Genomic DNA, 27,302 nt, shown 5'->3' with positions numbered 1-27,302 from the left:
GGTCTTCACTCATTTTCTTATTTTACGCAAACAGCTGTATCTCAAGGCAAAAACGCCACCAGGCAAGTGGCTTCTTCCCCGGAACTCTACCGCCACCTGCTGGCCATGGCCTGTGTGTGCAGGAGAGGAGGCAAAGAAAGGCACGTCATTTGGGGATTTTCGCTCTTAACAGGTCATTTGTTTTCAGACACGTGATACCGTCGTTGCAGCAGGATTGTAGGAACGTCCTGGGGTGACGGTACCAAATGACTGCAAACTAAGAGGCTTTAAACATCCGTCCATCTTCCCATTCCTGGGGTGCCTGAGGTCAAGTAGTCCCAGAGTCACACTCCCTGCAGAGGCTCCAGGGGAGGGTCCTTCCTGCCTCTTCCAGCGTCTGGGGGCTCCAGGCGGCCCTGGGCTGGTGGCTGCCTCCCTCCCAGCTCTGCCTCCGTCTTCCCATGGCTTCTCCTCTGTGTCTGCGTCTCCTCTTGTGTCTCTTAGGAGGACACTGTCCTTGGATGGAGGGACCCCCTCAGCCAGGAGGACCTCCTCTCAGACCCTTCCCTTCTTCACACCTGCACGGACCACGTTTCTAACTAAATAAGATCCTGTTTCCAGGTGTCAGGGATTCTCATTTCACAGCATCTTTGCGTCGGACACAATTGTACCCACAACGGGGTGTTCCGTCCCCCAGACTCAGCAGATCCGGAGCTGCAGGAAAGCCCTCCACCCTCAGGTCCCGCTGGGGGCTGGAGGGGCGCTTCCGGTCCTGGGGTCCTGCCCCGATTGGCAAGTTTTGGTCGCTAGGGGTCAGCAGCGCTCCCTGAGAACCGGGTCCGGGAGGGCTGGGCTGTGAGGAGAGGCTGGCAGAGAAAGGGACCCCCCCATGGCAGGACTCAGGAGCCCGCCTGGGGGCAAATCCTCCTGGGGAAAGAGGATTTAGAGAGTCTCGCATGCACCCTCTGGGACAGCGACCACTGGACACGGGGGTCGTGCTGGACCACGGCGCTTCTCGACTTGCCACTTCTCCTGGGACGCAAACGCGGGAGGGAAACTAACTGTGGGACCTTCAGTCTGGGGTTTCCGTCCTCCTCCTCCTCGGGGAGACCAGGAGAGGCCGCTCGGCCCCACCCGGGAGGCCTCCTTCGGAGTTTGCTTTTCTCCCCGTCCCCTGCCACGCGGGCCCAGGGGAGGTGTCTGAGGACACACAGACCGTCTTTCTTTCTTTCTTTTTTTTTTTTTCCTGGTGTTTGCAGAACATGCTCAGTAAGAGTTTTTGTTTTTTTGTTTTTTGTTTTAATTGAAATCGGAGATGAGCATCTTTATCTCCTGGGCTTATCTCCAAGGTTTGTGCAGCTTCGGAAACCCCCTCCCAGCCTCAACCCTTCTGCCTGTGCGGAGCTTCTGTTCCTGGAAAAATGGTAACTGCTAGGGGGAGGTGAGTTGCAAGAGACGAGGGGGTGGAAGGGAGGCCTTTTCACTTTTTTTTTTTTTTTTTTTGGCTGCCCTCAAGGCATTTGCAAGTTCTCAGCCTCAGATTGAACCCTTGCTGCCGCAGCAACCTGAGCAACGATGCCAGATCCTTAACCTGCTGTGCCACCAGGGAACTCCAAGAGTGACTGGGTTTCTGATCATACCCATTGCACCCCAGAGACCCTCCCTCACCCCAGAGACCCCTACTCACCCCACATTTCCATCCCTCACCCCAAGAACCCCCACTCAGCCCAAATGTCCATCCCTCACCCCCAGAGACACCCCAGATGTCCAGCCCTCACCGAGACCTCAGAATCCTGTGGTTAACAGCCCAGGACCTGACCTCCATCTTCCAAGACGTGGAAGACGGGGCTCCTTAAGGGAGGGGGGCCATGGGCCCAGCAGCTCAGGGTTGCTTCCCGGAAGATCACAGGTGTCCCTTAGGTTTCCGTGACGTCTCAGACACCTGGGTTTTTCTGTTGGAAAAGTTCTCCCCAGGCGTTCGGCGTCAGAGTTCACCTAGACCCACAGGGCCTGGGAAGATAAAACCACACTTTCCAGAAGATGCTGAGGTCAAAGCTGAATTTCGAGACTGCGGTTAACGCGCCCCCAGTTGCAATTTCTGCCACCCCAACCCTTACCACCACCCTCTCCTAGGGGGTGGGACATGGCTGCAGCACCCCTGGGGGCACACTAGAGCTGCAGAGGCCCCACCAGGGTCCCTCTTTCTCTCAGACCTGCCCCCACCCCACCCCCAACCCCGGGGAGTCAGATACAGGACGCAGTTTCAGAATCTCTGCTTCATCCATCCATGTCCCAACGTCGCTTTCTCGTCTCCCGAATTGTCTTTCTTCTGTTTCCTGCTCCATTTCTTTGCACACTTTCCATTTGTATCCAACTGAAGTAGAGCAGAGTCCTGGGTCGCAGACACGGGGGCTGAGACCCACTTTCGAAGTGTGGCTTCTGTCCACCGGTCCCGAACAGAAAGGCGGAGACAGAGTGTCAGGTGAAGGAGAAAAAAGTTGCTTTGCTGCTTTGCCAGGCAGAGGGGGCCGCGGCAGGCTCCTGCCTTGAAGATGGGGTCGTCCTTTGGGAGAGCACAGACGTGGTTTTATAGTTTGGGAGTGGAAAACGGGGCCTCAGATAAGGATCAGGGTGCGTGCAAGGGTTTTTTGTTTGTTTTTTTAGCGTTCTTCATAGTTTCATTTTTTAAAGTTTTTTTTATGAAACTAGAGTCGACGTGCAGTGTTGCGTCCATGGTTGCTGTCCAGCACAGTGACCCAGACACACGTAGACACACATTCTTTTTTTTATTGTTATCTTCCGTCTGGGTCTCGCCCAGGAGACTGGATAGGGTTCCCTGGGCTGGACAGCAGGACCTCCTTGCTGGCCGATCCGTTCTCAGTGTCATAGTTTGCATCTACGAACCCCAAACTCCCCGTCCAGCCCACTCCCTCCCCCTCCCATGCAAGCCTGCATTCTTCTCCAGAGCTGGTGTTTGGTGGCCCCAGGACAGGTCCTGGGGGTCCTCCTCTCTGGCTGTCATTGGTTGGGGGTTTAGTTCTGCACAAGAGCTCAAAGGCTTTGTTCTGCGTGTAGCCCTTGAGGGGGAGCCAGGACCTGCCCCCAGGCGGCACTGAGGTCCCCTGCCGGCCCCTCCCTGGTCTCTGCATCCCCTCCCTTCCCTGATCAGCACCTGTGGGCACCTGCCCTTTGGGGCTCAGGGAAGGGCCTGGAGGCTCAAACTTATTCCCTGAAAACAAGACACGGGGGACCCAAAACGGCTTATGCCCAGGAGCCCACAGGGCCCTGCTGTGTCTCTGGTGGTAGGTAGATCATTAACCTTGGTTGTGTCCCTTCGGGCTGTGCTGTGAGACTTGCAGCCCCTTCCTGGGGCTGTGACCTTCTACTGAAAGTGACAGAGAAGGTCTGGCACTGCTTCGGATGTCCACTAAGAAAAATTTAAAAAACCAGCCGAGGAGGCAAAGCCAGGAAAGCCTGCATCTTCCTTGCCACCCCTCCTCCCCACACACACAGACTCTGCAGATGAACACAGCTAAACAGCATCCAAAACCTTAATTTCAAGTCTCCTCCCTGCCACCCCGAGTCTTTCCATATAAATGAGACGGAAGAGGGAGCAGGCAGCCCAGGCTTCTGGAGCCACAGCAGCGGAAGTGTCAGGGCTGCAGGGTTTGGGGTGAGGGGTCTGAAAGACCCCTCCACAGAGACGTTCAGCCTGATCGCCCTCACTTTCCCCTTCAAGTCTCCCCAAAAGCACGCTCTGGAAGTCCGTGGTCTCCTCCTGACTCAGAGCAGAGCTGCACAGGGTGTAGAAACGTGGTAGGTCTTGGGGCTCGGGAATCAGGGCATCTCATGATCCCGGGTCATTTCTGCAAACTTTTAGGTGCGTAAGTCTGGTGAGTAGCCTGCTGACGTGCACCTGGGCCATGGGTTCTGGGAGGTGCAGGACCTTTGAGCCAACCTGACAGCTGCTCTGGCCCTGGGAACAGACCCAGGACCCCTCAGGGGAGAGCCGGGCGGAGGAGGGGGAGGGCAGAGCCACCCAGCTTTTCTAAACCAGGAGAGCAGAAGTTCTGCGGGCTTCCTGGGATTGCGGAAAGCCCTCTCGGAACTGAGAAGGGCCCCAGGGGGCTCCTGGGCACACAAGCCTCTCTGTGTCCCCCATGTCCTGTTTTTAGGGACTAAGCTTCAGCCTCCAGGCCCCTCCCTGAGCCCCAAAGGGCAGGTGCCCACAGGTGCTGATCAGGGAAGGGAGGGGATGCAGAGACCCCGAGGGGCCATCGGGGGACAACAGTGCCACCTGCGGGCAGGTCCTGGTTCCCCCTCAAGGGATACACCTAATGACATAGGCATCTGATATACCTAAGAAAAAAGTGATAGTCCTTATGTTTCTTTTATTTTTCTTTTTTTGTCTTTTTTAGGGTCGCATCTGTGGCATATGGAGGTTCCCAGGCTAGGGGCTGAATCGGAGCTGCAGCTGCCAACCGACACCACAGCCACAGCAACGCCAGATCCGAGCTGCATCTGTGCCCTACACCATGGCTCACGGTCACGCCGGATCCTTAACCACCGAGGGAGGCCAGGGATTGAACCCGCATCCTCATGGATATGAGTCAGGTTTGGTACCACTGAGACACAATGGGAGCTCCAGCCTTATGCTTCTTGTAGAAACGAATACTTTAAAACTGAACGCTGAGTGTGCTTCCCTGTGCTCCTCCCGGGCTTAACTGCACCCTAAACCCAGTCCCTCGTAAAAGCTAAAAAGTAGGCATCCTAGCACAACGGCCTGTGGGGTAAAGAGCATTAACAGACAGTGTTTTTTCAGGAACTTTCTGGGTTGGTTCTAATCTCTCATCCAGATGCCGTTTTCTCGAGTCCTGATGGTCTAGGCAATGACCCAGAAGACGCCCCCACCCCCTCCCACGCTCCAGAATCAGGCTGAGATCTCCTGACACCAGCTTCCATGACTAAGCTTTTCCCAAAGAAAGAAGAAGGCATGACTGCCCCCACCCTGCTTTTATCCAGAATTCTCTTTTTCTTTTTTACTGTATGCTTCCCCAAGGGGGGGCGCCGTCTTTAGGGCTTTAACCCACTGTGTTCCCCCTTTGCCTGGCAAAGCAATAAAACTATTCCCCCCCCCTTCACCCAAAAGTCTCTCTCCGCGTTTCTATTCGGCACCCGTGGACAGAGGCTGAGTTTCAGCAACGCGATTAGAAAATCCAGTCCTTCGCTTGCGAGGGCAGATCCAAGCTCCGTGTCGACATTTTGGGGAGAGAGTGTCTTTAAGGAAAGTTGGGGACATGATACACAAAAGCCAAAGGGAATATGGAGCCTTGGAAGCGAGCAAGGGTGCACCCCCAAGGCACATTCCAGCATCCAGGAGGAGCTGGAAGCCCAGATGCACAGGAGGTGGGGTGAGGCTCTGAGGCACCCTTCCATGCCAGCCTTGGGCTCATGTGCCCCTGAGTCAGGACTGTGGGTGGCGGTCATATCTGTACAAGAGGCCCTGGTGGGGTGGCAGGGCCCCGGGAGTCAGAGTGACAGTGACTCCAAAGCAGGTGATGCCTCCCACAAACACCCACAGATGCATTCCCGCCCCACTCCCCATGGCTCATCCTCATGCACATTTGCCACAGGGGAAGCCAGAGCCACGGAAAGCGGGGGCGGACAGACAGGGGCCAAATGCGGCTGGACCCCAGCTAAGGACAGTTTTACCCCAGGTGTGGTGGGTGAGGTGGACACCATGGGCCAGCCCCTGAGTCCTTGGGTTGGGAAGGAAAAGACTTCGCCTTTCCCCTCCCAGGCCTCCCTTCCGTCTCAAAACGCTGACTCCAGAGTTCATGACAAGGAGACATGGTGACAGCTAAAAACGAGGGGCAAGAGTCTCCAGGACGTGCAGCCCGGCCTTGGCCACGACCTAAGTCGAACCGGCTTTGCACACGAGGTCTCGTCCTTGCTGAACTGCTTCTGTCCGTCGTGGCTCCCTTCTACGTAGAGGTCTGTGGCACGTGGGGTTTTTCTTCCTCTGAAACCCTCCCCCACACCCCTTCCTTGGTGAGCCGTCTTCACTGCACAGAGAAGCCCAAGGGGCCATCCCCCCACAGACCACCAGGCACCGTCCCCGGACCCCCTGACTGTGGCCGTGATGACTCTGAAGTGACCTCTGGAGGGAGCAGAAGGCAGGTTCCCACATCCTCATCAGCAGCCCTGGTTTGCAGCTCAACCTCGAAGAGCCCTTGCTGTCCCCTCTCAAGGGAGGACCCCGTTTGGAGGGGCTCCCCTGCCGGGGCCTCCTGTGCCCGGCAGAGCCATAGAGCTGGTCTTTCTGCTTCACCCCAACTCTGTCTCGGAGGCTTCACGGAGGCCACTGGACAGAGGCTGCTTTTCGGCTACGAGGCCACTTCTCTGCTGCACCACAGACTCCTTCTGATCTTGATACAGAAGGCTTTCTTTCTTTCTTTCTTTCTTTTTTTTAAATCTGGAAACCTCAGTGTTTGCCGTCGAGGCCGTCACCTGATTAGATGAGGCCCACCTGCAGGCTATACTGTGATGGGCTTTAGCTCAATTCGGTTGGCCCTGGATGCCCACTGCAATGTCCATCCAGATGCTTCTGTAGCCACTAGCTCCCAAGACCATCTCACCATCCCATCCTGGGTACGTGTGGTCCAGAGCCTGCCCCTCAGACTGCACGACACTTGGCCATGGCTGGGAATATCGTTGGTTGTCACAAGTGGGGGAGGGGCTGCTGGCATCTGGAGAGTGGAGACCCTGGACCCTGGCCACCCTACCCCCCCCCCACCCGCGTGCACATGAGGTGCCCCCGTAGTCCTGCCCCAGACACCCGGCATCCTGAGGCTGAAAATCCCCGTCTGACTTCACCTGCTCACCCATGTGGGAACATCCTCGGGGCAAATAAAATTTTCGGTCCCAGCTGAATGCCTCTTTCTTTCTTTTTCTTTTTCTTTTTTTTTGTCTTTTGTCTTTTTGTCTTTTGTTGTTGTTGCTATTTCTTGGGCCGCTCCCGCGGCATATGGAGGTTCCCAGGCTAGGGGTTGAATCGGAGCTGTAGCCACCAGCCTACGCCAGAGCCACAGCAACGCAGGATCCGAGCCTCATCTGCAGCCTACACCACAGCTCACGGCAACGCCGGACCGTTAACCCACTGAGCAAGGGCAGGGACCAAACCCGCAACCTCATGGTTCCTAGTCGGATTCGTTAACCACTGCGCCACGACGGGAACTCCTCTTTCTTTCTTCTTTTTCTTTTTTTTAAATGATTTTTATTTTTTCCATTATAGCTGGTTTACAGTGTTCTGTCAATTTTCTGCTGTACAACAAAGTAACCCAGGCACATACACATGTATGTATTCTTTTTGGAACATCTTTCTTTTTTCTTTGTCTTTCTTTCTTTTTTTTAGGGCCACAGCTTCTGGTATGGAAATTCCCAGGCCGGGCATCAGATGGGAGCTGCAGGTGCAGGTCTACACCATAGCCATAGCAACGCAGGATCTGAGCCGCATCTGTGACTTACACCACAGGATCCTTAACCCACCGAGTGGGCCCAGGGATCGAACCCCCATCCTTATGGATACGAGTCGGGTCTGTAACACGGTGAGCCACCATGGGAACTCTCTGAAAACCTGTTTCTGAACGTTTTATATTGGGGAGAGAAGGTGGCTGGAATGGGTCAGGCTCTTACTTCAGGGTAAAGGACTGGTTATGTTTGAGGGGAGGGGATGGTTGGGGGCGGGTAAAGGAACCTTCCTAAGAATCTGAGAACCTTCCCCAGAGGCCCCCGGCTGCTGCAGGGAGGGAAGGCGAAGCCCCAGAGGGATCCACCGTTCTCCCATCCATGTTCTTGTCAGTGGCAGAGGCCAGCGCTGGCCACCTGCACAGGACACGGCAGCCTCCCTCCCACCCCTGCCTGAGCCCAGAAGACTTATGTATGGGTTCGTCTGGGTCAATTTCCTCATTTTTTTTTTTTTTTTTGGTTGTTATTCTTTTGTTTGATTTTTTATGGCCTCACCCGGGGCATATGGAAGTTCCCCGGCCAGGGATTGAATCTGAGCTGAAGATGTGATCTATGCTGCAAACCTGGCAGCACTGTATATTTTAACCCACTGCACTGGGCTGGGATCAAACCCGCGCCTCTGCAGTGACCCAGCCGCTGCAGTCAGATGCATAACCCAGGGCACCACGGCGGGAACTGCTCTATTTCCTTCTTCCCTAGTCTTCCAGGTGACTCTGTCTTGCTAGAAACTCACCTCCTGGCTACTCAGGATGCCGAGTTGCAGCATCTGTGCCGGTTCTGCGGTCCGCGCATCAAACAAACCCCAAAAGTGGTTTCCAGGGGACCGCTTTTGAGCCCAGAATCCCAGCCTCTGCGGCTCTGCTGCAAACCCCAGCGGCACCAGCTCTGGGTGGCCTCAGGCCGAGGCCCCAGGGGGGAAGGTGGGCAGAGAAAGCCATGTCTACACTGGATGGGGTGGGAGGTGTCTTGCTGTTATGCGCGTATTCGTTTCAACACAGACTCAAGCTGGGTGCCCGGCGCCCCGTGTAGTCATTGTCCTGATTGGCCGAGCACCTTTCCTCTGGGGACCCAAGGGTCTTGCTGGATGGGGGCGTGAGTGAGACGCAGCTAGGTTCCAGGGACATTTAAACTCGGACTTTTAGTTTTATACTTTTTTGTTTTTTAACGTTTCATCGAAGTAGCATTGATTTGCAAGGTCGTGGTCTTACCTGCTGTATAACGAAGTGATTCAGGGATCTGGGTCCACAGAGCCATTCTCTTTCAGATTCCAAAGCTGACTCCTAAAAAAATAGCCATTTGGACCTCTGTTGTGGCTCAGAGGGTTAAGGATCCAGTGTAGTCTCTGTGAGGACGCAGGTTCAATCCCTGGCCCCGCTCAGGGGGTTAAGCATCTGGCATTGCCGTGGCGGTAGCTGCAATTCAGCCCCTCACCTGGGATTGAGCCGGGCTGGGTTGTCAACCTCAGTCCAGGCCACAGCCCGGGATGGGGGTGGCGTGGGGTCCAGGAGCCAGTCCGCCTCCTTCCTGCAAGAGGGTCCCGTGTTTCCTGGAGTCTCCTCAGCTCAAGGCTGCAAAGGGCATGTGGTTTCACTGCCTTCCCCCCCGCCCCCGCCCTCAAATATGCCACCGTGGCAGCAAAGTTATTTTAAGCTGAAGACATTTGAGATTCAACAGATGCAGAGGAAAAAAAAAAAAGTTTTCTGGCCGCTTCCCTAATCTGACCAAAAGCCTGGCTTCTTAGAAATAAGGCGCCATAAATTCCTCTTCTGGGGGAGCTCCTCCAGGGAGGTAAAAGGGCAGGAAAACTCCCCCCACCCTACCTCCGCCACCGGCCCCAATCTTCAGGGGATTTTTCTGGCTGGGGCGGAGGTGGAAAAGCACTCACATCTGTGTAGACAAACATGCATGTACTTTCTTAGAGCGCGTTGGTTCTCCTGAAAACCCACTCATCATTCCAAAAGCATGTCCCCCACCTCCGTATGGCTGCTAAGTCAGGTAGAGAAAATGCTTAACGCCTCACTGCAATCACCCCTTTGAATTACGCATCCCGGAGGGTCTCCCCAACTCAGACATGCTGCACATGGAAATACTGCTTTCTTCTTCCCTATTACCCTCAGCTCTCAGTTTAATTTGCAAGGTGCTTGGGACAGCACCTGAGAGGATGGAGGAAAACGTTCTTTGGTTTTTTTCCCTCCCTCGACAGTTTTTTCTTCTTCCAATTGAATCTTTCCATCCCCGTAAGAGTCAATCATATAATGCAATTGACTTTGTCTCTCTCTGTTTGTCTCTCTCTGTTTGTCTCTCTCTCTCTCTCTCTCTCTCTCCCTCTCTCTCTCCCTCTCTCTCTCTCTCTCTCTCTCTCTCTTTTCCTTTTTAGGACCATGCCTGCCACATATAGAATTTCCCACGCCAGGGGTCAAATCAGAGCTACCGCCACCGGCCTACACCGCAGCAATAGTGACACGGGATCCAAGACACACGGGCAACCTACCCATCAGCTCATGCAACACTGGATCCTTAACCCGCTGAGCAAGCCCGAGATGGACCTTGAATTCTTAAGGATACCTGTCAGTTTCTTAACCTGCTGAGCCATATTGGAAATTCCTGAGCTGGAGATGGAATCCGCGCTGCGGCAGTGACCAGAGCCACAGCAGGGATAGCACCATCTCGTTAACTACTAGGCCACCAGGGAACTCTGTGGTTCTCCCGATGTGCCCAGCTCCCCCCCTCCTCCGCCTGGTACTTCTCTGTGAAGATGGGCTGGGCTTGGGGGTGGGAGGGGTGGACTAGGGGCAGGCAGGAAGCCCAGACAAAGAACAAAAGCTGTTCCTCAAATCTCCTTTTGAGAAGGTTGTTTACTACCGGAACATGACTCAGCAGAGGCAGGGCCTCGTGCTCCGTGTGGTAACCCTCCGGCCGAGACGAGTGTGCTTCCTCTGGCTGGTGATGTCACAGCTGTGCACTGATCCAAGGTCTCGCCGCTGGTCTCCGCCGGCCGCTGCTCAGAGACAGTGGTGGACCGAGGGAACCACATGTGGGCGAGGCTCGCATCAGGACGCCTGGGTGCTGCCGGCATCTCGGCCGCCTCTGTGCACCGATGCCCAATGGAAATGCAGAGACAGAGCTGGCAGAAAAAGCAGCTTGAGTGGCCAGGCAAAGAGGGGGCACAGCAGGCTAGTGCCTCAAGGACTGTGCCCCCCTGGAGGGGCAGTGAGGGCTCACAGTGTCAAGGAGCAGGGCGTGGTCACATTGGGGTCATTTTCCTGATGGGTGGGCGGTGAGGTCACTGGGAGTCAGCATCATCCACCTTCTGGTTCCAGCCGGTCTGGGGTCTCCGTGCTGGTGGGCAGCACACACTGGACTTCTTCCCCCCACCTCCGCGGGGGCTTCAGCACCTGCAAAACAGCTCCAAGGACACGGCTCAGAATATGATCTACGGTCCTGGAGGAAGAACCAAAGTCCTTGACTTTGTTGAAGGGCTGAACCCTTCCTATCCTGTCCTGCTTGACTCGTTGCCTTTTATTCAATTCTCGGATTCAGTTGATTTTTTCCTTTTTGGTTTCGGCTTTTTGGGGCCACACCGAGAGTATGTGGAAGTTCCCAGGCTAGGGGACGAATTGGAGCTGCAGGTGCTGGCCTACACCAGGGCCACAGCAACAGCAGATCCAAGCCGCATCTGTCACCTACACCACACCTCATGGCAATGCTGGATCCTTCACCTACTGAGTGAGGCCAGGAATCGAACCTGCAACCTCATGGTTCCTAGTCGGGGTCTTAACCCACTGAGCCACGATCAGCCACGATCAGGGAACTCCTCAACTGATTCTTCGACCAAAGTTTTTGTACAGACCAAAGGCAGGTGGAGGTCATAGGTCGGTGGCCCCTCTGGGAAGGCCTCGCAGGGTCCTGCTTGGTTACATGGACTGAAGCCCGTTTGGAGGGTTCTGGATCTGCACTGCTGCTCATCTTCAAATCTTCCCCCACCCCTGCCGCAAAAGAAAAAACAGAGACCTTCCCCTATCCTTCTGGGCTGTGAAAAAGCCACTGTGCTGTGTTCACAGCTGCCCATGCTGCAGGCACCAGCTCTTCTGTTATGTAAGAGTTCTGCTGCCGAGAGAGCTTGGCTGATTTGAGGCTGATAGCTAACCGCTCGGCTCCCGGGCCTTTTTGCCATTGCACCCAGCAGCGCTGGGTGGGTGGAGAAGCAGGCCGGGACGGGGAGAGATAAGACAGGGTGTCAGCCTGCACATTCTGACCCAAGGAGGCGCCCAGACAAGCGGGGGGGGGGGGCATCCTGAGCCACACGGGAGGCGTTGCCATGGCGATGGACCGGTCTTATCTTAACCTGGTGTGAGAATGCAGTGCCTCTTGGAAATCCCGAGCACCTCCTGCAACAGAGCTGGCTCTGCCTGGGGACGGAGTGCACACTGCCTGTGTCAAAAAAAAAAAAATTATGTCATGGTGCCTTGACTTCTGACAGCCAAAGAGCTCAGAGACAATCCCTCATTTGACTGGAATAAAAGCATCCATTTCCTAGAGCTCCTGTCATGGCTCAGTGGCTTAAGAGCCCCACTGGTATCCACAAGGACGCAGGTTCCATTCCTGGCCTCGCTCCGTGGGTTAAGGATCTAGTGCTGCCAGAGGGGTTGGTGTCTGCTTGAGTCTGGCTGGCCTGTGGCTGATTGTGGCCAGTCTCGGGAGGCGGAGGCAACAGGACCTTCTAAAACATTCCATCCACGCCTGTCTCCCAGCCACTGATGGTCTCGGTCAAGCCATCAGCTCCTCTTCAGCCAGCCCTGTGGTGGGGTGTGGGAGCGGGCTTTCCAGAACTTTCCCTGCTATCAAGCCTCCTGTTGACAACAGCCCCAGACAATGCCAAGGGGAGCATGGGAGCCCTGTGACCTGCCAGAATTGGGAGGCTGCTGGGTGTCTCTTCTTTTTTCCTTTTTTAGGGCCGAACCTTGGGCATATGGAAGTTTTCAGGCTAGGGGTCTAATCAGAGCTGTAGCTGCTTGCCGACACCACAGCCACAGCAACACCAGATCCGAGCTGCACCTGCGACCTACACCACAGCTCACAGAAATGTTGGATCCTTAACCCACGGAGTGAGGCCAGGGATTGAGCCTGCACTCTCATGGATACTATGTTGGGTTCTTAACCTGCTGAGCCACCACGGGAACTCCCAGGTGACTGTTTATTGATGCCTCTAAGTTTCGGGATGATTTGTTCTGCATTCATGGAACAACCAAAATCACACCTCTGCACGGGGGGGTGGGGGGTGGGCATGGCCAGTGGTGCACAGAGTACGTAACAGAGGCCCTGGCATGTTTAGGTCCACCCGAACCCGCGTCTCACCACCTCCGTGCTTTGCGTAGCTCTGGCTCGCTGACTCATCGTGCATCTGGTGTGGTGAAGGATGCGCAGAGCCCGGCTGCTCTGTGGTTTCGAGCGGCGAGGGTGGAGGGAAGGGGGAAACTTGTCATCCCCACGAGAGAGGACCACGGCCCTCAGGACTCACGTGGTGTTGTGTTCCGTCTGGAATCCAGGGGGGAGCAGAGGGTTTGCCTGCCCTTTTCCTCCTTAATCATCCCAAGTTTATGCCCCCATGAAGGGCAGGGCAGGGCAGGGAATGAAAGAGCTTACTAGGTGGTTCACCGAGATCGAGATGGTACAAGCCCAGCCATCAGGCTCCCCGCTCCCCTGCCCGCCGACCCCCTGCGTCACCCTTATCAGAGCGTTGCAGTGTCCCAGGGCCATTAATCGTGGGGGAGACTATGACAGTTTACCAGGAAGTCCTGGAGAGCAGCGTGGATTCTGAATTTCTCTTTCTGCTTCATGGGTCCCCCTGAAGGGCAAACAAATTTCATTTCATTGACTGGAGGAGCTACAGGTACCCCTTTCGGGGGACCACATGTTTCTGGTCCCTTAAAATGCTAATCTCACCGGATCACAGTTCCTGCTGCAGAAAAGCCACAGTGACGCTTGGCAAACTTCCCTGACCTCACGCGGGCCTCCCCGGCCATTTCTCCCTGTGTCTTCCACCAGGGTGGCTCCCGTTTGATGTAACGTTTTTGAAATGGACAGGTCCCACAGGGCCGGGGCAGCCCTGGAAGAGAACCAGGTAGAAGCTCCAGTTTCCCCGGGGAACGGGGAGGAGGGAAGGTCTGGGGAGATGAAGGGATGGATAACGGTCCCCTCTCCAAGGGGATGCTTGGCGATGCCTGGCTGGTGGGGGGAGGGTGTGCCTGGCACGGGGTAGGCGGAGACCAGGGACACGGCTCAACCCCCCACAGAGCACAGGATGCCCCCATCAGAGTCCTCCAGCCCCCGTGTCAGCAGTTCTGAAGCTGAGAAACTCTGTCTAGCATAAAACACTCTATCATCTATGTATCAATTATCTGCGTGCCTATGTATTATCTATCCACCTATCTATGTATTTGTTCTGTATTAATAAATGATCTCTCTCTCCTTCGCTATCATCTATGTAACTATCTATGTAATTTTCTATCTGTGTAACTTTCTATCTGTATAAATTTCTATCTATGTAACTTTCTCTGTCGCTTTGTAGCTATGTAACATTCTATCCGTCTATGCAGTTGCGTCACTATCTGTATGTATCTAGATTTATTTACCTATCCTCTCTCCATCCTCAATGCATAGATGTATATATCTGCACATCTGTCTATCAGCCTGTTATCTATCACACTTGGGAGTCCATGTCTTAATCCCTGTGGAGAAGACAGAAAAATGTCCCCAAAGACATCCATGCCACAGTTTCTGGAAACCACACGTGACAAGAGAGCTTTTGCAGATGCGATGAAGAATCTGGAGATGGGGAGATTGTTGTGACTTGTCCGGGGAGGGGGCACAACCGTCCTTATTTATAAGACACAAACAGCAGGGTCAGAGGCAGAGACGCAGGGTTCGGTGTGATGTGGCCCGTGAGCTGAGGAAGGTGAGGGTCCAGAAGGTGGAAAGGCAAGAAGGCAGATTCTCTGAAAGAACCAGCCCTGCTCACACCTGGAGGTTAGCCCTGGGAGAGCCGTGCTGGGTCTCTGACCTCCAGAAGTTCGCCCACCGTGGAAGCACTTGGTTCCGGGGCCAGGAAGACCCGCGTCTCAGCCTGCGCTGAAATAAGTGATTTGAAGTCCATCCGCCCACTGTCAGCTTCTGGGGACCTGGCTTTTCGGTCTAAAAGGCAGTGATTCCTGTTTGTCCTCCCTAAGAGTCACTCCTGGGGGCACGTTCAGAGGCAGACTTGGGGTCCTAATATTTGACGGTCAGCCACTCTATGGATGCCAACCCTGGCTTTCTTCAGGGGGACAAAGCCCGCCTGCAAATCCTGGTAACATCCGGGGGACAGTTCTCCACTGGGCTTCGGCAAGTCCCCAAGCATTGTCCCTTTTGGATGCCATGCTCCCTGCTGCTGGGCTTGAGGCCAGCGCGAGGGGGACCGCGTCTCCCGTCCCTGGAGGACCAGCCCACACCGGTGGTTCAGGAAACCTCAGTGAGACGAGGGCGGCAGGAGCCCACTTATAACGCGCTCTCCAAATACAAGAGGCTCGCCACCCACCACGGGGGGGAGAACCCTGGGTGTGGAAGCGCCGTATCTGATAAAGTTTCCAGTGAGGTGTGTCTGGTGGGGCTGCAAAAGCCAATGGCGGGGCTGAAAAAAAATGATCCCACACTTTTTCGTTTTTTTTGACCGGAGTCATCTTTTAACATAAAGCATGACTGTTTCCTGTAGTCATTTCCCGAGTTTCCTTTCTGCCTTTTAAAAGCAGGGTGACCTCTGTACATCAGTCATGCTTCGAAGTCCCTTCCAACCTTCTCCCTCCCCTCTGCGAGCATGAGGTGTGTCTTTCTGCCCTGGGTGACGGCAGCGGTCCTCCTGCTGGGACATCTGAGCGCCTCGGGAGAAACGGGGCCGGGTAAGTCATGCGTGCAGATGCGGCGATGTGTCTGTGTGAAATGCCCTTTCTTTTCACATCTCTGTTTCTTTGTTGGTGGCGTTTACCACTGCACTCTTTTCTTTGTGAAAGTGACCAGAGCGTGCACAGGTGTCTAAGTCTCTACAAACCTGTTTGCCTGTTGCAAAGGACTCATTCTTTTTTTTTTTTAATTGCAGTTGATTTGCAATATTGCTCCAATATCTGTGTATAGCCCAGCGACCCATTCATAACATAGATACACATTCCCTTTCTCATATGTGCTTCTCCATGCTCCATGTCATAGTTTGCAGCTACCAACCCCACACACCCCATCCATCCCACTCCCTCCCACCGCCCCTGGGCAACCACAAGTCTGGTCTCCACGTCTGTATGTCTGTTCCTGTTCTGGAGATAAGTTCATTCGCGCCACGTTTTAGACTCCACGTAGAAGTGATGCCATCGGGTGTTCGTCTTTGTCTGGCTTACTTCCCTTTGTAAGACGACCTGTAGTTGCACCCATGTTGCTGCGAGAAGTCATTCTGGATTGAGTTCAGGATTAGGTTCGATTGGAAAATTGAGAAACTGGGCTGCTTCACTGTTCTGTTGGCCTCCAAAGAAGTGGAGGCGTTTGTTTAAATTAATAGCGACCTTCCTGGGGTGACATCGTGTCCCCATGGCGCCCCAAGAAAGATGAGGGTTACCCTGACTGTTCATCTGTCTGAGGGGTCATCCTTGAACCCCCACAGCTGGCCGTGCCTTCCGAAGATGACTATCAAAATTACCTTGCTCTCTGTCCTCAGAGCCAACTTCCTGGGGCTTTTCCAGAAAATTGTTGCCAAGTTTTGTCAAAAGGCAGCAACAGGAGGGGGCAAGTGGGAAGGAATAGGTCCCAGCAGGGCTGGTGGAGCTGTTGGGAACTGGTGGGGCTGGTGGGGTTGGTGGGGCTAGTGGAGTTGGTGGGGCTGGTGGGGCTGGTGGGGCTGGTGGAGTTGGTGGGGCTGGTGGGTCTGGTGGAGCTGGTGGGGCTGGTGGGGCTGGTGGAGCTGGTGAGGCTGGTGGGTTGTGGGGCCGGCGTTGCTGTCTTGCACCAGACAGCTGTGATTTGTCTTTCTAGCTTGACGGTGGCCCAGATGGAAGTTGGTGATGGCACGTTCATGACATTTAGCTTCTGAACTGTCCCCACGACTCATCCATGTTCGACTTCCAGTGTCTGAGCTGGCTGCTTGCCTGCCTGGTTGGGAAGCGTCCCCAGGGTGCCCTTTGCTGCAGCCTCAGGGTTGCAAACTGGATTTCTAGGGGACACAGAGAGGAGGGTAGGGGAGCCTGAATGTGGTGTGGCCCCCAGGCTGGCCCCCCGCACATTTCCCAAGCTTTTGCAATGCCCGTTGGTCTGTTTTCTCTTGGCCAAATCCGGCCCTGCGTCTGCCAGTGACAGAGGCCAAGGGACGGGGGAATTGACTGTGCTTGGAGCTCCCGGTGGCCATGGATTCCAGGTGGTTCCTTGGAACCTGCTTCTTTCTGCTGACACTGGGTCGTTGCTACCCAGTTCATCCATTTCCAGCCAATAAATTGACTTAATGACTCCATCGGGCTATCAGATTGTATTTCCATCCGAGGTCATTGTGTTTCCAATGGGGCATAACGCTGATGCACAACACAAAAATGTGCCCATGGGGAGTTCCCATTGTGGCTCAGCAGGTTATGAACCTGACTTATATCCATGAGGACGCAGGTTCATTCCCCGGCCCCGTTCAGTGGGTTAAGGATCCAGCGTTGCTGTGAGCCGTGGTTAGATCGCAGACACCACTTGGATCCGGTGTTGCGTCCATCTATGCACCAGTTGGCGTAGAAAGAACAGGGCAGGGTGAGGAAAGAGAGAGAGTGTGTGTGTGAGCAAGCAGACAGAGGCTCATGAAAGGCTCAGGAGTGATGGGGAAGCCTGCCTGCCAGCCACACCAGCCACACAAATGAGACCCCCCTCAACCTTCAGTCCGTCTGTAGACGGTATCATTGGCCCATGACCGTGGGGGCTGGAATGGTGTTTACGGTGTTTGTGGGGGGAGACACAGAGACTGGGGTGACAGGCGCATATGGAGCAGGGTTGGGGCACCATCAGGGAAACCAGGACAGTTGGGGCTGGGGACAGACAGAGGGGAAGGGAAGGGAGAGCTTGAACTTGAACAAAGTTGAAGAAACACCATGCATTTCCTGACACCCATGATAACTCTGAGATGTTTGCAGCTGAGCCCAGATGTTTATGCCAAATGCAGCAGGGATTCAGGTCCCCCTTGGGAGGGGACAGTAGGAGAAAGTGACCTGAGAGTGCCTGGTGGCTCTAAAAATTGTTCTAAAGGGGAAAGACTCTGTTAGTGGAAAATGAATCCGTTGATCCAAGAAAGAAAAGGAAAAAAGCTTGTTTTCTTTTTATGGTCACACCTGCAGCATGTGCACATTTCTGGGCTAAGGGTCACATTGGAGCTACAGCTGCTAGCCTACACCACAGCCGCAGCAACGCCTGATCTGAGCTGCGTCTGCAACCTAGTCCTCTGCTGTGGCAATGCCGGATCCTTAAACCAGTGAGCAAGGCCAGTGGGAAGGAAGGAAGGAAGGAAAAAAGAAAGAAAAGAAAAGAAAGGAAAGAAAGGAAGGAAGGAAGGGAAAAGAGAGAGATGGATGGAGGGAGGAACAGCCCTGGCACCTGTTCTCACTCAGCCAGGGGAACGGGATTTTGCAGTGGGTAGGGTCAGGGACTGCGCGTTCTGGGTCATTGTCTGTCCAGCCCAGAGCCCCCAGGACTGGGACACCGGGCAGGGACCACATCGAGACCTCAGAGGCAGCAGGTGGGTGGAGCCCCTCTTCTGCACCCTCACCCCTCCACCCAAGTCCTCATGTCTCATTTTATCAGGGACCTGCCCCAGTGGTCGCTCTTACATCACTGGATCCCGAGCCCTCAGCGCTTGCATTGAGGACAGACGATGGGACTCAAAGATGTTCCTCTCTGATTGAAGCCCTGTTGTCTCTGTCACGGCCAAGGCTGCTTCGGGACCTTATCCTCTGCAGAGGGAAGCGGTCCCGGACTTGACATGAAATTGTCTAACTTTCGCATCCATGGTTTTCCCCATCATCCCGTGTCTTGACCCGACCTCACTTCCTACCCCCTGGAAATACCCAACAGTTTCTTGGTGTAAAGTCCCTCCGTTCACACAGAGCGAAGGCCCGTGGTGCAAAGTTTTTAAAGTTGGGCAGCGGGTTCTGAATTATGAAGGGAAACTTTGGTCTCTTAAGGGATGCCTCTGCACAGGGGATGCCCACTGTATGTGCAACTGTTCAGCTCCAGGTTGCCTGCAGCCTTTGTGGTTTTCTGGGGAAAATTCTTTTGAAAGGACTTTACAAAACCAAAGGCGGTTTACAAAAGTACCAGGGGTTTCGCACCCATCTGGACCCCGGAAACAGAGAAGCTGATGGTGAGGCAGCTCCCCGTGGGATCCTTGCTGGGCCTGTGTCTCTGACGCAATGATGGATAAACCCTTCTAAAGAAGGATTTTTTTTTTCTTTTTGCCGTTTCTTGGGCTGCTCTCACGGCATATGGAGGTTCCCAGGATAGGGGTTCCGTCGAAGCTGTAGCCGCCGGCCTGCACCACAGCCACAGCAACACTGGATCCTTAACCCACTGAGCAAGGCCAGAGATTGAACCCACAACCTCATGGTTCCTAGTCAGATTCGTTAACCACTGAGCCACGACAGGAACTCCAGGATTTTTTTTTTTTTAATTAGAAGATGTTAAAGAATTCCTGTTGTGACTCAGTGGATTAAGTCACAGCAGGATCTTAATCACTGGCTTAAAACTCGACTGGTATCCGTGATGATTCAGGTTCAATCACTGGCCTCGTTCAGTGGGTTAAGGATCTGGCATTGCCACAAGCTGCAGAGTAGGTCATAGATGTGGCTTGGATTTGGCATTGCTGTGGTGGTGGTGTAGACCAGCAGCTGCAGCTCCGATTCGACCCCTAGCCCAGGAACTTCCATAAGCTGCTGCACCTGCAGCCCTAAAAGGATAAAAAATAAAAAAATGAAATCGAAGAATAGTTGGAGTTCTCTCTGTGGCACAGTAGGTTAAGAATTCAGGATTTCCCGTCGTGGCGCAGTGGTTAACGAATCTGACTAGGAACCATGAGGTTGTGGGTTTGGTCCCTGCCCTTGCTCAGTGGGTTAACCATCCGGCGTTGCCGTGAGCTGTGGTGTAGGTTGCAGACTCGGCTCGGATCCCGCGTTGCTGTGGCTCTGGCGGAGGCCGGTGGCTACAGCTCTGGTTGGACCCCTAGCCTGGGAACCTCTATATGCCGCGGGAGCAGCCCAAAGAAATAGCAAAAAGACAAAAAAAAAAAAAAAAAAAAAGAATTCAACTGCAGCAGCTCTGGTCACTGGGGACATCCACATGCCAAAATAAAATAAAATAAAATAAAATAAAAAGTTTCCAGGGCCAGGGGTTGAACCTGCACCACAGCAGTGACAATGCCAGATCCTCAACCTGCTGTGGCGCCAGGAAAGCCCTTGTGATATCTCTTGACGTAACTGTTCAGGCTCTAGACTTGGAAACCTGTGCGTGAAGGTATACATGTGATTTCTGATCCTACAGACAACCTGGTCTGAGAATAAATGAGCAAAATTCTAAAGGTCATCTCTGTGGGTAAACAGACTGTGGTCCATCCATGCAATGGAAATATGACTGGTGGATGATGGATGGATGGGTGGATGGATGGATGGATGGATGAACAGACTGTGGTCCATCCATGCAATGGAAATATGACTGGTGGATGATGGATGGATGGATGGATGGATGGATGGATGGATGGATGAACAGACTGTGGTCCATCCATGCAATGGAAATATGACTGGTGGATGATGGATGGATGGGTGGATGGATGGATGGATGGATGAACAGACTGTGGTCCATCCATGCAATGGAAATATGACTGGTGGATGATGGATGGATGGGTGGATGGATGGATGGATGGATGGATGGATGAACAGACTGTGGTCCATCCATGCAATGGAAATACGACTGGTGGATGATGGATGGATGGGTGGATAGATGGATGGATGAACAGAATGAAACGCACGCTAGACTGGGTTCACAATAAGAATATAACATATTTCACTGATCATGATAGACAGGTAGAGAGACTGCATGCTGAAATGGCAACCTTCTGGATCTATTGGGTTAAAGAAAATATATCATCAGAATTTCTCAAAAAGCACTATATCACTCTTAAAACATGAATCCTGACAGCCTTTTACAAATTTCCAACTCTTTCCGGCATTGCTTCAAAGTCTACCCTCTTGGCCTCTTTTTACCCAGGGGCATTGCCGCTTCAGATCATCAACTTTAATTTCGAAACCGTGCAGGTGACATGGAACGCGACGGAATACTCAGGAGCCAACTGGACGTTCTTCTACAAGTAAGCGCCCATGGGAAGGGAAAGCTGTGACTTTTGTTAAAATAGTTCCTCTTTGACGGTGTCAGCAACAGGGAGGGCCAGGAAGTGAAGGTGTGAAAAATCAGAATGCGAAACTGTGCATACGTGTGTGTCCAGGCTTCACCACAACCACAGCCACAGCCACAGCCCCCGAACCAGCCAGCAGAGGAATGACTGGCTCTTGTGTGAAACCACCTAGATTCTTTTCAAAGAAATCTTTTTTACTATACTTGGCTTACAGTGTTGTGTCAATTTATGCACTACAGCAAAGTGACCCAGTTCTACATAGATATATGTGCCTTTTCTCATATGATCTTCCATCATTGTCTGTCCCAGGAGACTGGATAGAGTTCCCTGGGCTGGACAGCAGGACCTCATTGCTGATCCAGCCCAGGGATCAGTTAGTTTCGTTTACTAACCCCAAACTCCCTGTTCTTCCTGCTCCCCACCCACCCCCCAGCTACCACAAGTCTGTTCTCTGTGTCTGTGAGTCTGTTTCTGTTCTGTAGGTCAGTTCATCTATGCCAAATAGAAGTGATATCATAGGGTATTTGTCTTTGTCTGACTTACCTCACTCAGTAGGAGAGTCTCTAGTTGCATCCATGTTGCTCCAAATGGGATTATTTTGTTCTTTTTTATGGCTGAGTAGTATTCCATGGTGTATACAGACCACATACTCTTAATCTACTCCTCTGTCGATGGACATTGAGGTTGTTTCCATGTCTTGGCTACTGTGAATAGTGCTGCCGTGAACACAGGGGCGCCTGGATCATTTTGAATGAAAGGTGTGTCTGGAAAGATGTCCAGAATTCTTAGAGGACATGCACTTTGTTCCCCCAGGGCCGTCTACAATGTCTCAGCAGCGATCTTTTACTGGAGCTTTGTTGCCCTGAAATATAACTGGTATGAAGCCCCAGCTGAGCTAAATATTCTTAGACTTTTCATACCAAGTTACGGGACCCCCTTTCCAAACGTGGGCCCCTTGTATGGGTTAATCTGCTTTGCCAGATACACTCAATGACATGGGTGTAAACGAGGGAGGGAGGGTGTTTCAATTCTGCAGAAGAGGTGTTTGATCTTTGGCTGAGTCTTTACGTTTTGATAGCACATGAGATAAACGGGAAAGTGTCGAGATAAACGGGAACGTGTCCAGACAAGGGAAATTTTAAGGTGAAATTATTTGGAAAGTAACACGCACAGGAAGAAGAACGGGGCTAGATGTGAAACAGGTGGTGTCACAGAGAAGATATTTCTGAGCACCCGTTTCTTCAGCCATGAAGAGGGGGTTCTTCACCCCATCACCTCTTGGATCTCAGGTCTGCAAGGATGGAGCAAAAGGTGGTGTCAGGCTGGGTGCTCGGCTTCTTTTCAACACCACGCAGAACACCAGCCTTGGCACGTCTGTATTAAAAGTGCCCCCTCAAATTAGAGGCTTGGTTACTCTGCAGATCAATTCACTTCCTGGGGCAGCCACAGCAAAGTACCCCAACCTGGGCAGCTTAGAACAAGGAAAATTCATCCTACCTCACTCATGGGGACCAGACATCTGAGGTCAAGCTGTGGGCAGGGCTGTGATCCCTCCAGAGGCTCCAGGGCTGGGTCCTTCCTGCCTCTTCCAGCTTTAGGGGGGCTCCAGGTGGCCCTGAGCTGGTGGCCGCCGCCCTCCCGTCTCTGCCTCCATCTTCCCGTGGCTTCTCCTCTGTGTCTGGGTCTCCTCTTCTGTCTCTTAGGAGGACACTGTCCTTGGAGGGAGGGCCCCCCTCATCCAGGAGGACCTCCTCTCAGACCCTTCCCGTGGCTTCTCTTCTGTGTCTCCTCCTGTGCCTCTTGGAAAACCACCTCTGCTGAATGAAGAATCCACCCTCTCCAGGATGGTGTTATGTCAAGATCGTTCTCTTAATTACATCTGTAAAAATCGAATTTCCCAATATGCTTCTCTTCCCAGATTCTGGTTTAGGATGTAGACACGCCCTTCGAATGACCACACCTCAGCCCCCTATAGGATCCATTCAAGGGGTGTAGACATTTGAGGAACGGAGGCACTTTTTGGTTTCGACCCGTCTTGCTGGAGTTGTCATGGGATCATCGCAGGGAGTCTGAGTCTGCGGCACCGACCTGGATCAAAGGAATGGCCCTGAAGCTGTCATTTTTAGGGATGGCTGAATCGTTCTCTTTTTAAACCACAGATTACGAGACAACGAGGACTACAGAGAGTGTTCCAACTACACCCTTCGACAAGGCTCCACCACCGGGTGCATCCTGGCCGTAGAAAAAGATGAACTTCTCTATTTTTCCATCAGGCACGGAACAGACTCTCTTCTCGACAAGACACAGTGGATCAGCAGTTACCGTAGGTGCTTGAGGGGGCGGGCGGTCTTGAATCAGGAAACGTGATACAACTGTAGCAAAACCCTTTCTCCAAACACTCCTGCCTTGCTAGGTTTCTGGAAGATGGTGGTCCTTCCTTTTCTCTCTCTTTTTTTTTTTGGAAGGACAGGATATCCCAGGGCCCTCTCAGCATCCAGTCGGAACTATGGACCCATTACTCAAAAAAAAAAAAAAAAAAAAAAAAATCAGCCATAGAGCTAGTATAGGTTTCCTTGGGCTGCCATACAAAAAAAAAAAAGATTTATTTTATTTTTCATTTTTATTTTTTTTTTTAGGGATGCACCTGAGGCATATGGGAGTTCCAAGGCTAAGGGTGGAATCAAAGCCGCAGCTGCCAGCCTATGCCACAGCCACGCAGATCCTTCACCCACCTAGTGAGGCCAGGGATAGAACTGGTATCCTCACAGATGCTACGATGGCTTCTTAAATCTCTGAGCCGCAACGGGAACTCTAAAAACGACGGGGAACGGGGTAGCCTAACAACAGCATTCAGGGTCTCCCAGTTCTGGAGGCAGAAGACCACAGTGAAGGGGTTGGCAGGCTTGGGTCCTTTTTGAGGTTCTGAGGGAGGATTCCTTGCAAGTCCGTCTTCCTCTCAGTTCCCAGGGGCTGCTGGCCCTTCTGGGCTTGTCCACGCATGACGTCCACGTCTGCCTCCATCGTCATGTGGCCTTTTTCTCTATGTGTCCCTGTGCCTCTCGACGTACGGGGACACCCATCATAGTGCATCCGAGCTCGCACTCCTCCCGCAAACCCCCTCTTACCTGAATTCCGTCAGTAAGGACCCTCATTCCCAATATTCTGAGGTTCACGGGGCCAGCATGTCAACATGTCTTTTCCTGGTGGGGACCCACTTCTTCCCACAGCAGATACAGAGACGTTTCCTGGAGTTCCCGCTGTGGCTTTGCAGGTTAAGAACCTGACAGGATGTCCATGGTTCAATCCCTGGTCCTGCTCAGTGGGTTAAGGATCCCTCGTTGCCAAGAGGTGGTGTGTAGACCAGCAGCTGCAGCTCTGATTTGACCTCTGGCCTGGGACCTTCCATTCACTTGTGGGTACAACCCTAAAAAGCCAAAAAGGAAAAGAAAAAAAAGAGAGACTAAAGAAAGAAAATTTCTCCAGCTGTTTCAAGGAGCTTCTTCCAGGAGGTCCTTGGTTCAAACTTGTATTGTGAAGTGTCACAAAGCCCAGAACCCCCCCAGATCTCAGAAGGCATTCGAGGAGGGGTTGTGAATTTGGAGACATGGACTGTTTATCTTCGTTGAGGTGCTGGTCATTGTGCTGTTTCTCCTCAGTGAAACCCAGGTCCCCGCGGGGGCTGACCTTCCAGTGGCGTCAGGGAGCCGTGACGGTGACGTGCTCTGACCTGCGGTACAGAGGTCTCCTCTATGAAATCCAGCACAAGACCACCTTTGACGCCGAGTGGCAGGTGAGGCCGGGATGTCGTCGCAGGCCAGGCAGAGTGAGTACCTCTCAGGGGCAAACGGTGGAGACAGAAGGACACACATGGAGATGGAGCTGCTAAGGTTTATCTTAAGGACTTGATCCTCTGAGGGTAAAGGCAGTTATCTGTCAGAGAACCAGGAGGGAACCCTTGATAAAAGGGGGGGGGGAATGGACCTGGGGCTGGACCCGGGAGCACAGAATTGCTGCTTCTCAGAGAAATACAAGTGAACAGAGAAAGATCCTGGGGTTCCTGCTGCAGTGCAGCTCATTAAGGATCTGGTGTGGTCACTGCTGGGGTGCAGGTTGCAGCTGTGGCTCAGATGTGATGCCTGGCCTGGGAACGTCCATATGCAACGAGTGTGGTGAAAAAAAAAGAAAAAGAATTTCCTGGAGTTTGCCTCAATAGCCAGTCATAAAATAGGATACTTGCTTCATGACGCTGAGCATCAGGAAATTTTGGGACTATATTCATGCTCCTGGTTCTGACCCATCGTCTCCCTTTGTAGATGTCAATCCTCAGGAAATGATTCAGGAGTTCCCTGGTGGCTCAGTGGGTTAAGGATCTGGTATTGTTGCTGCAGCCACTCAGGTGGATGCTGTGTGAAGGGTTTGATCTCTAGCCCTAGAATTTCTGTATGCTAAGGGCACAGCCACAAACAAAAAACAAAAAACAAAAAAACAAAAAAGAAAGGAAATAATTAAAAATGTGGATGAGGTTGTATGCCCAAAGGCGTCTATTGAACCATTCTCTGAAATAGGTACATGGCCTTGGGGACCACGTATATACCACAGAGCAGGGAAAGAGTCACATAAATTATGGTACGTTCATAACAAAATACTTCAGAGCCATGAAAAGGGGTTTTAAAGAATACTTAAGGACAAGAAGGAATGCACACATTAAACATTGTGGTCCATGAATGCTCCCTGAAGGAGAGAAATGATATCAATTCATTGACAGCAATTGTATCTTGGACCTACAATAAACAGGGTTTTGAGCGCCTTATTTTGCTTTGTGTGTGTGTGTATGTGAGTTTTCTAAAGGTGTAAATGCAAGCATGTATTACTTTTATGCTCATTAAAAATCATCACTCAAGGATTTTGCAATAACTATAAATGAAGGATCAGCTTTAAAAAATGGGAATCTCTATATTGCACACCTGTGCTTATATAATAATGTTTGGCAACTATACTTCAATTTTAAAAAGTATGACTCTTTTTCTTTTTGTCTTTTTAAGGCCTCACCCTTGGCATATGGAGGTTCCCAGACTAGGGGTCGAAGGGGAGCTGTAGCTGCTGGTGTACACCACAGCCACAGTAATGCCAGGTCCAAGCCCCATCTGCGCCCTACACCACAGCTCACGGCAATGCCAGATCCTTAACCCACTGAGTGAGGCCAGGGATCAAACCTGCATCCTTATGGATGCTAGTCAGATTCGTTTCCACTGAGCCACAACAGGAACGCCTGACTTTTTAAAATTTGTTTTAAGGAAGATCATAATCACGCTTCAAAAGCATTTGTCATTGTATCTGATATAAAGATTTTCTTTTCTTTTTGTAGAAGAGAGTTGAAGTGTTGCCACGTGTGTTTTTGCTGTTGTTTTGAGAATAAGGACCTGGGCAGAGAGAGGAAGTGAGAGTGGGAAACATGGCCAGGAGTCTTGTGACAGCCCTGGATGGAAGATTAAAAAATCTGGGTCGGGAGTTTCTGTCGTGGTGCAGCGGAAACTAACCCGGCTGGTATCCATGACAATGCGGTTCAATCCCTGGCCTCTCTCAGTGGGTTAAGGATCCGACGTTGCCATGAGTTGTAGTGAAGTTCACAGGTGCAGCTTGGATCTGGCATTACTGTAGCTGTGGTGTAGGCCAGCAGCTATAGCTCTGATTCAACCCCTAGCCTGGGAACCTCCCTATGCCTTGGGTATAACCCCAAAAAGAAAAAAAAAAAAAAGTTTGGGTCGGTCATGGATTGTTCTTTCTGTTTTTCCTCCAGTCCAACGAGGCAAAAACCTGCAATGTCACCCTCAGCGATCTGGATGCTGAGAAGTGCTATTTCTTCCGGGCCAGAGTGAAAACACTGGAGTCCAGCTACGGCCCTGACACATACCCAAGCGACTGGTCGCAGGTGATGCATCAGCAGCAGGGGAAGCTCAGAGGTAATGCTTGTTTCACGGCTTCACTGCACAGCCCAGGCCAGCGCCCTACCTTGGGGGTGGGGTTGGAATGGGGCATCAGACAACTCTGGTGACCCCAAGTCCTTCTCCAGAGGTCAGTGTGGAAGCAATGCCTCTTCTTGTTTCCTTTGTGTTTGGGCCACTCTTGGTTTTTCATTTTTAGGAACACAGCAAGGATAGTATCATTTATGAATGTTGTTCTGTGGATATAGGAATCGATGATAGATGTCTCTATAGATAACTCGGTGATGGGTGGATAGATGTCTCTATAGACAACTCGGTGATGGATGGATAGATGTCTCTATAGACAACTCGGTGATGGATGGATAGATCTATAGATATAACTCGATGATGGATGGATAGATAAATCTATAGATATAACT

The 27,302-nt window shown here is 52.5% G+C and overlaps 1 protein-coding gene across 2 annotated transcripts in view; it reads left to right on the top strand.

Moving 5' to 3' along the window:
- The window catches only part of LOC110257900 (cytokine receptor-like factor 2), a 26,644-nt gene continuing 14,418 nt past the window's right edge, over positions 15,077–27,302 (top strand). For both annotated transcript variants that reach the window (XR_002340910.1, XM_021080904.1), the window contains exons 1-5: positions 15,077–15,437; positions 20,797–20,896; positions 23,101–23,264; positions 24,598–24,731; positions 26,739–26,901. Coding sequence is in view for 1 of the 2 variants with exons in the window: in XM_021080904.1 (XP_020936563.1) it covers positions 15,356–15,437; positions 20,797–20,896; positions 23,101–23,264; positions 24,598–24,731; positions 26,739–26,901 (643 nt within the window). In the remaining variant the exon portion in view is untranslated. The remainder of the gene's footprint in view (positions 15,438–20,796; positions 20,897–23,100; positions 23,265–24,597; positions 24,732–26,738; positions 26,902–27,302) is intronic.

This window comes from Sus scrofa, chromosome Y, assembly GCF_000003025.6.
Source record: "Sus scrofa isolate TJ Tabasco breed Duroc chromosome Y, Sscrofa11.1, whole genome shotgun sequence".
NCBI classification, from domain to species: domain Eukaryota; kingdom Metazoa; phylum Chordata; class Mammalia; order Artiodactyla; family Suidae; genus Sus; species Sus scrofa.
The sequence above is the reverse complement of the archived record's forward strand: the minus strand, read 5'-3'. Positions and strand labels throughout refer to the sequence as shown.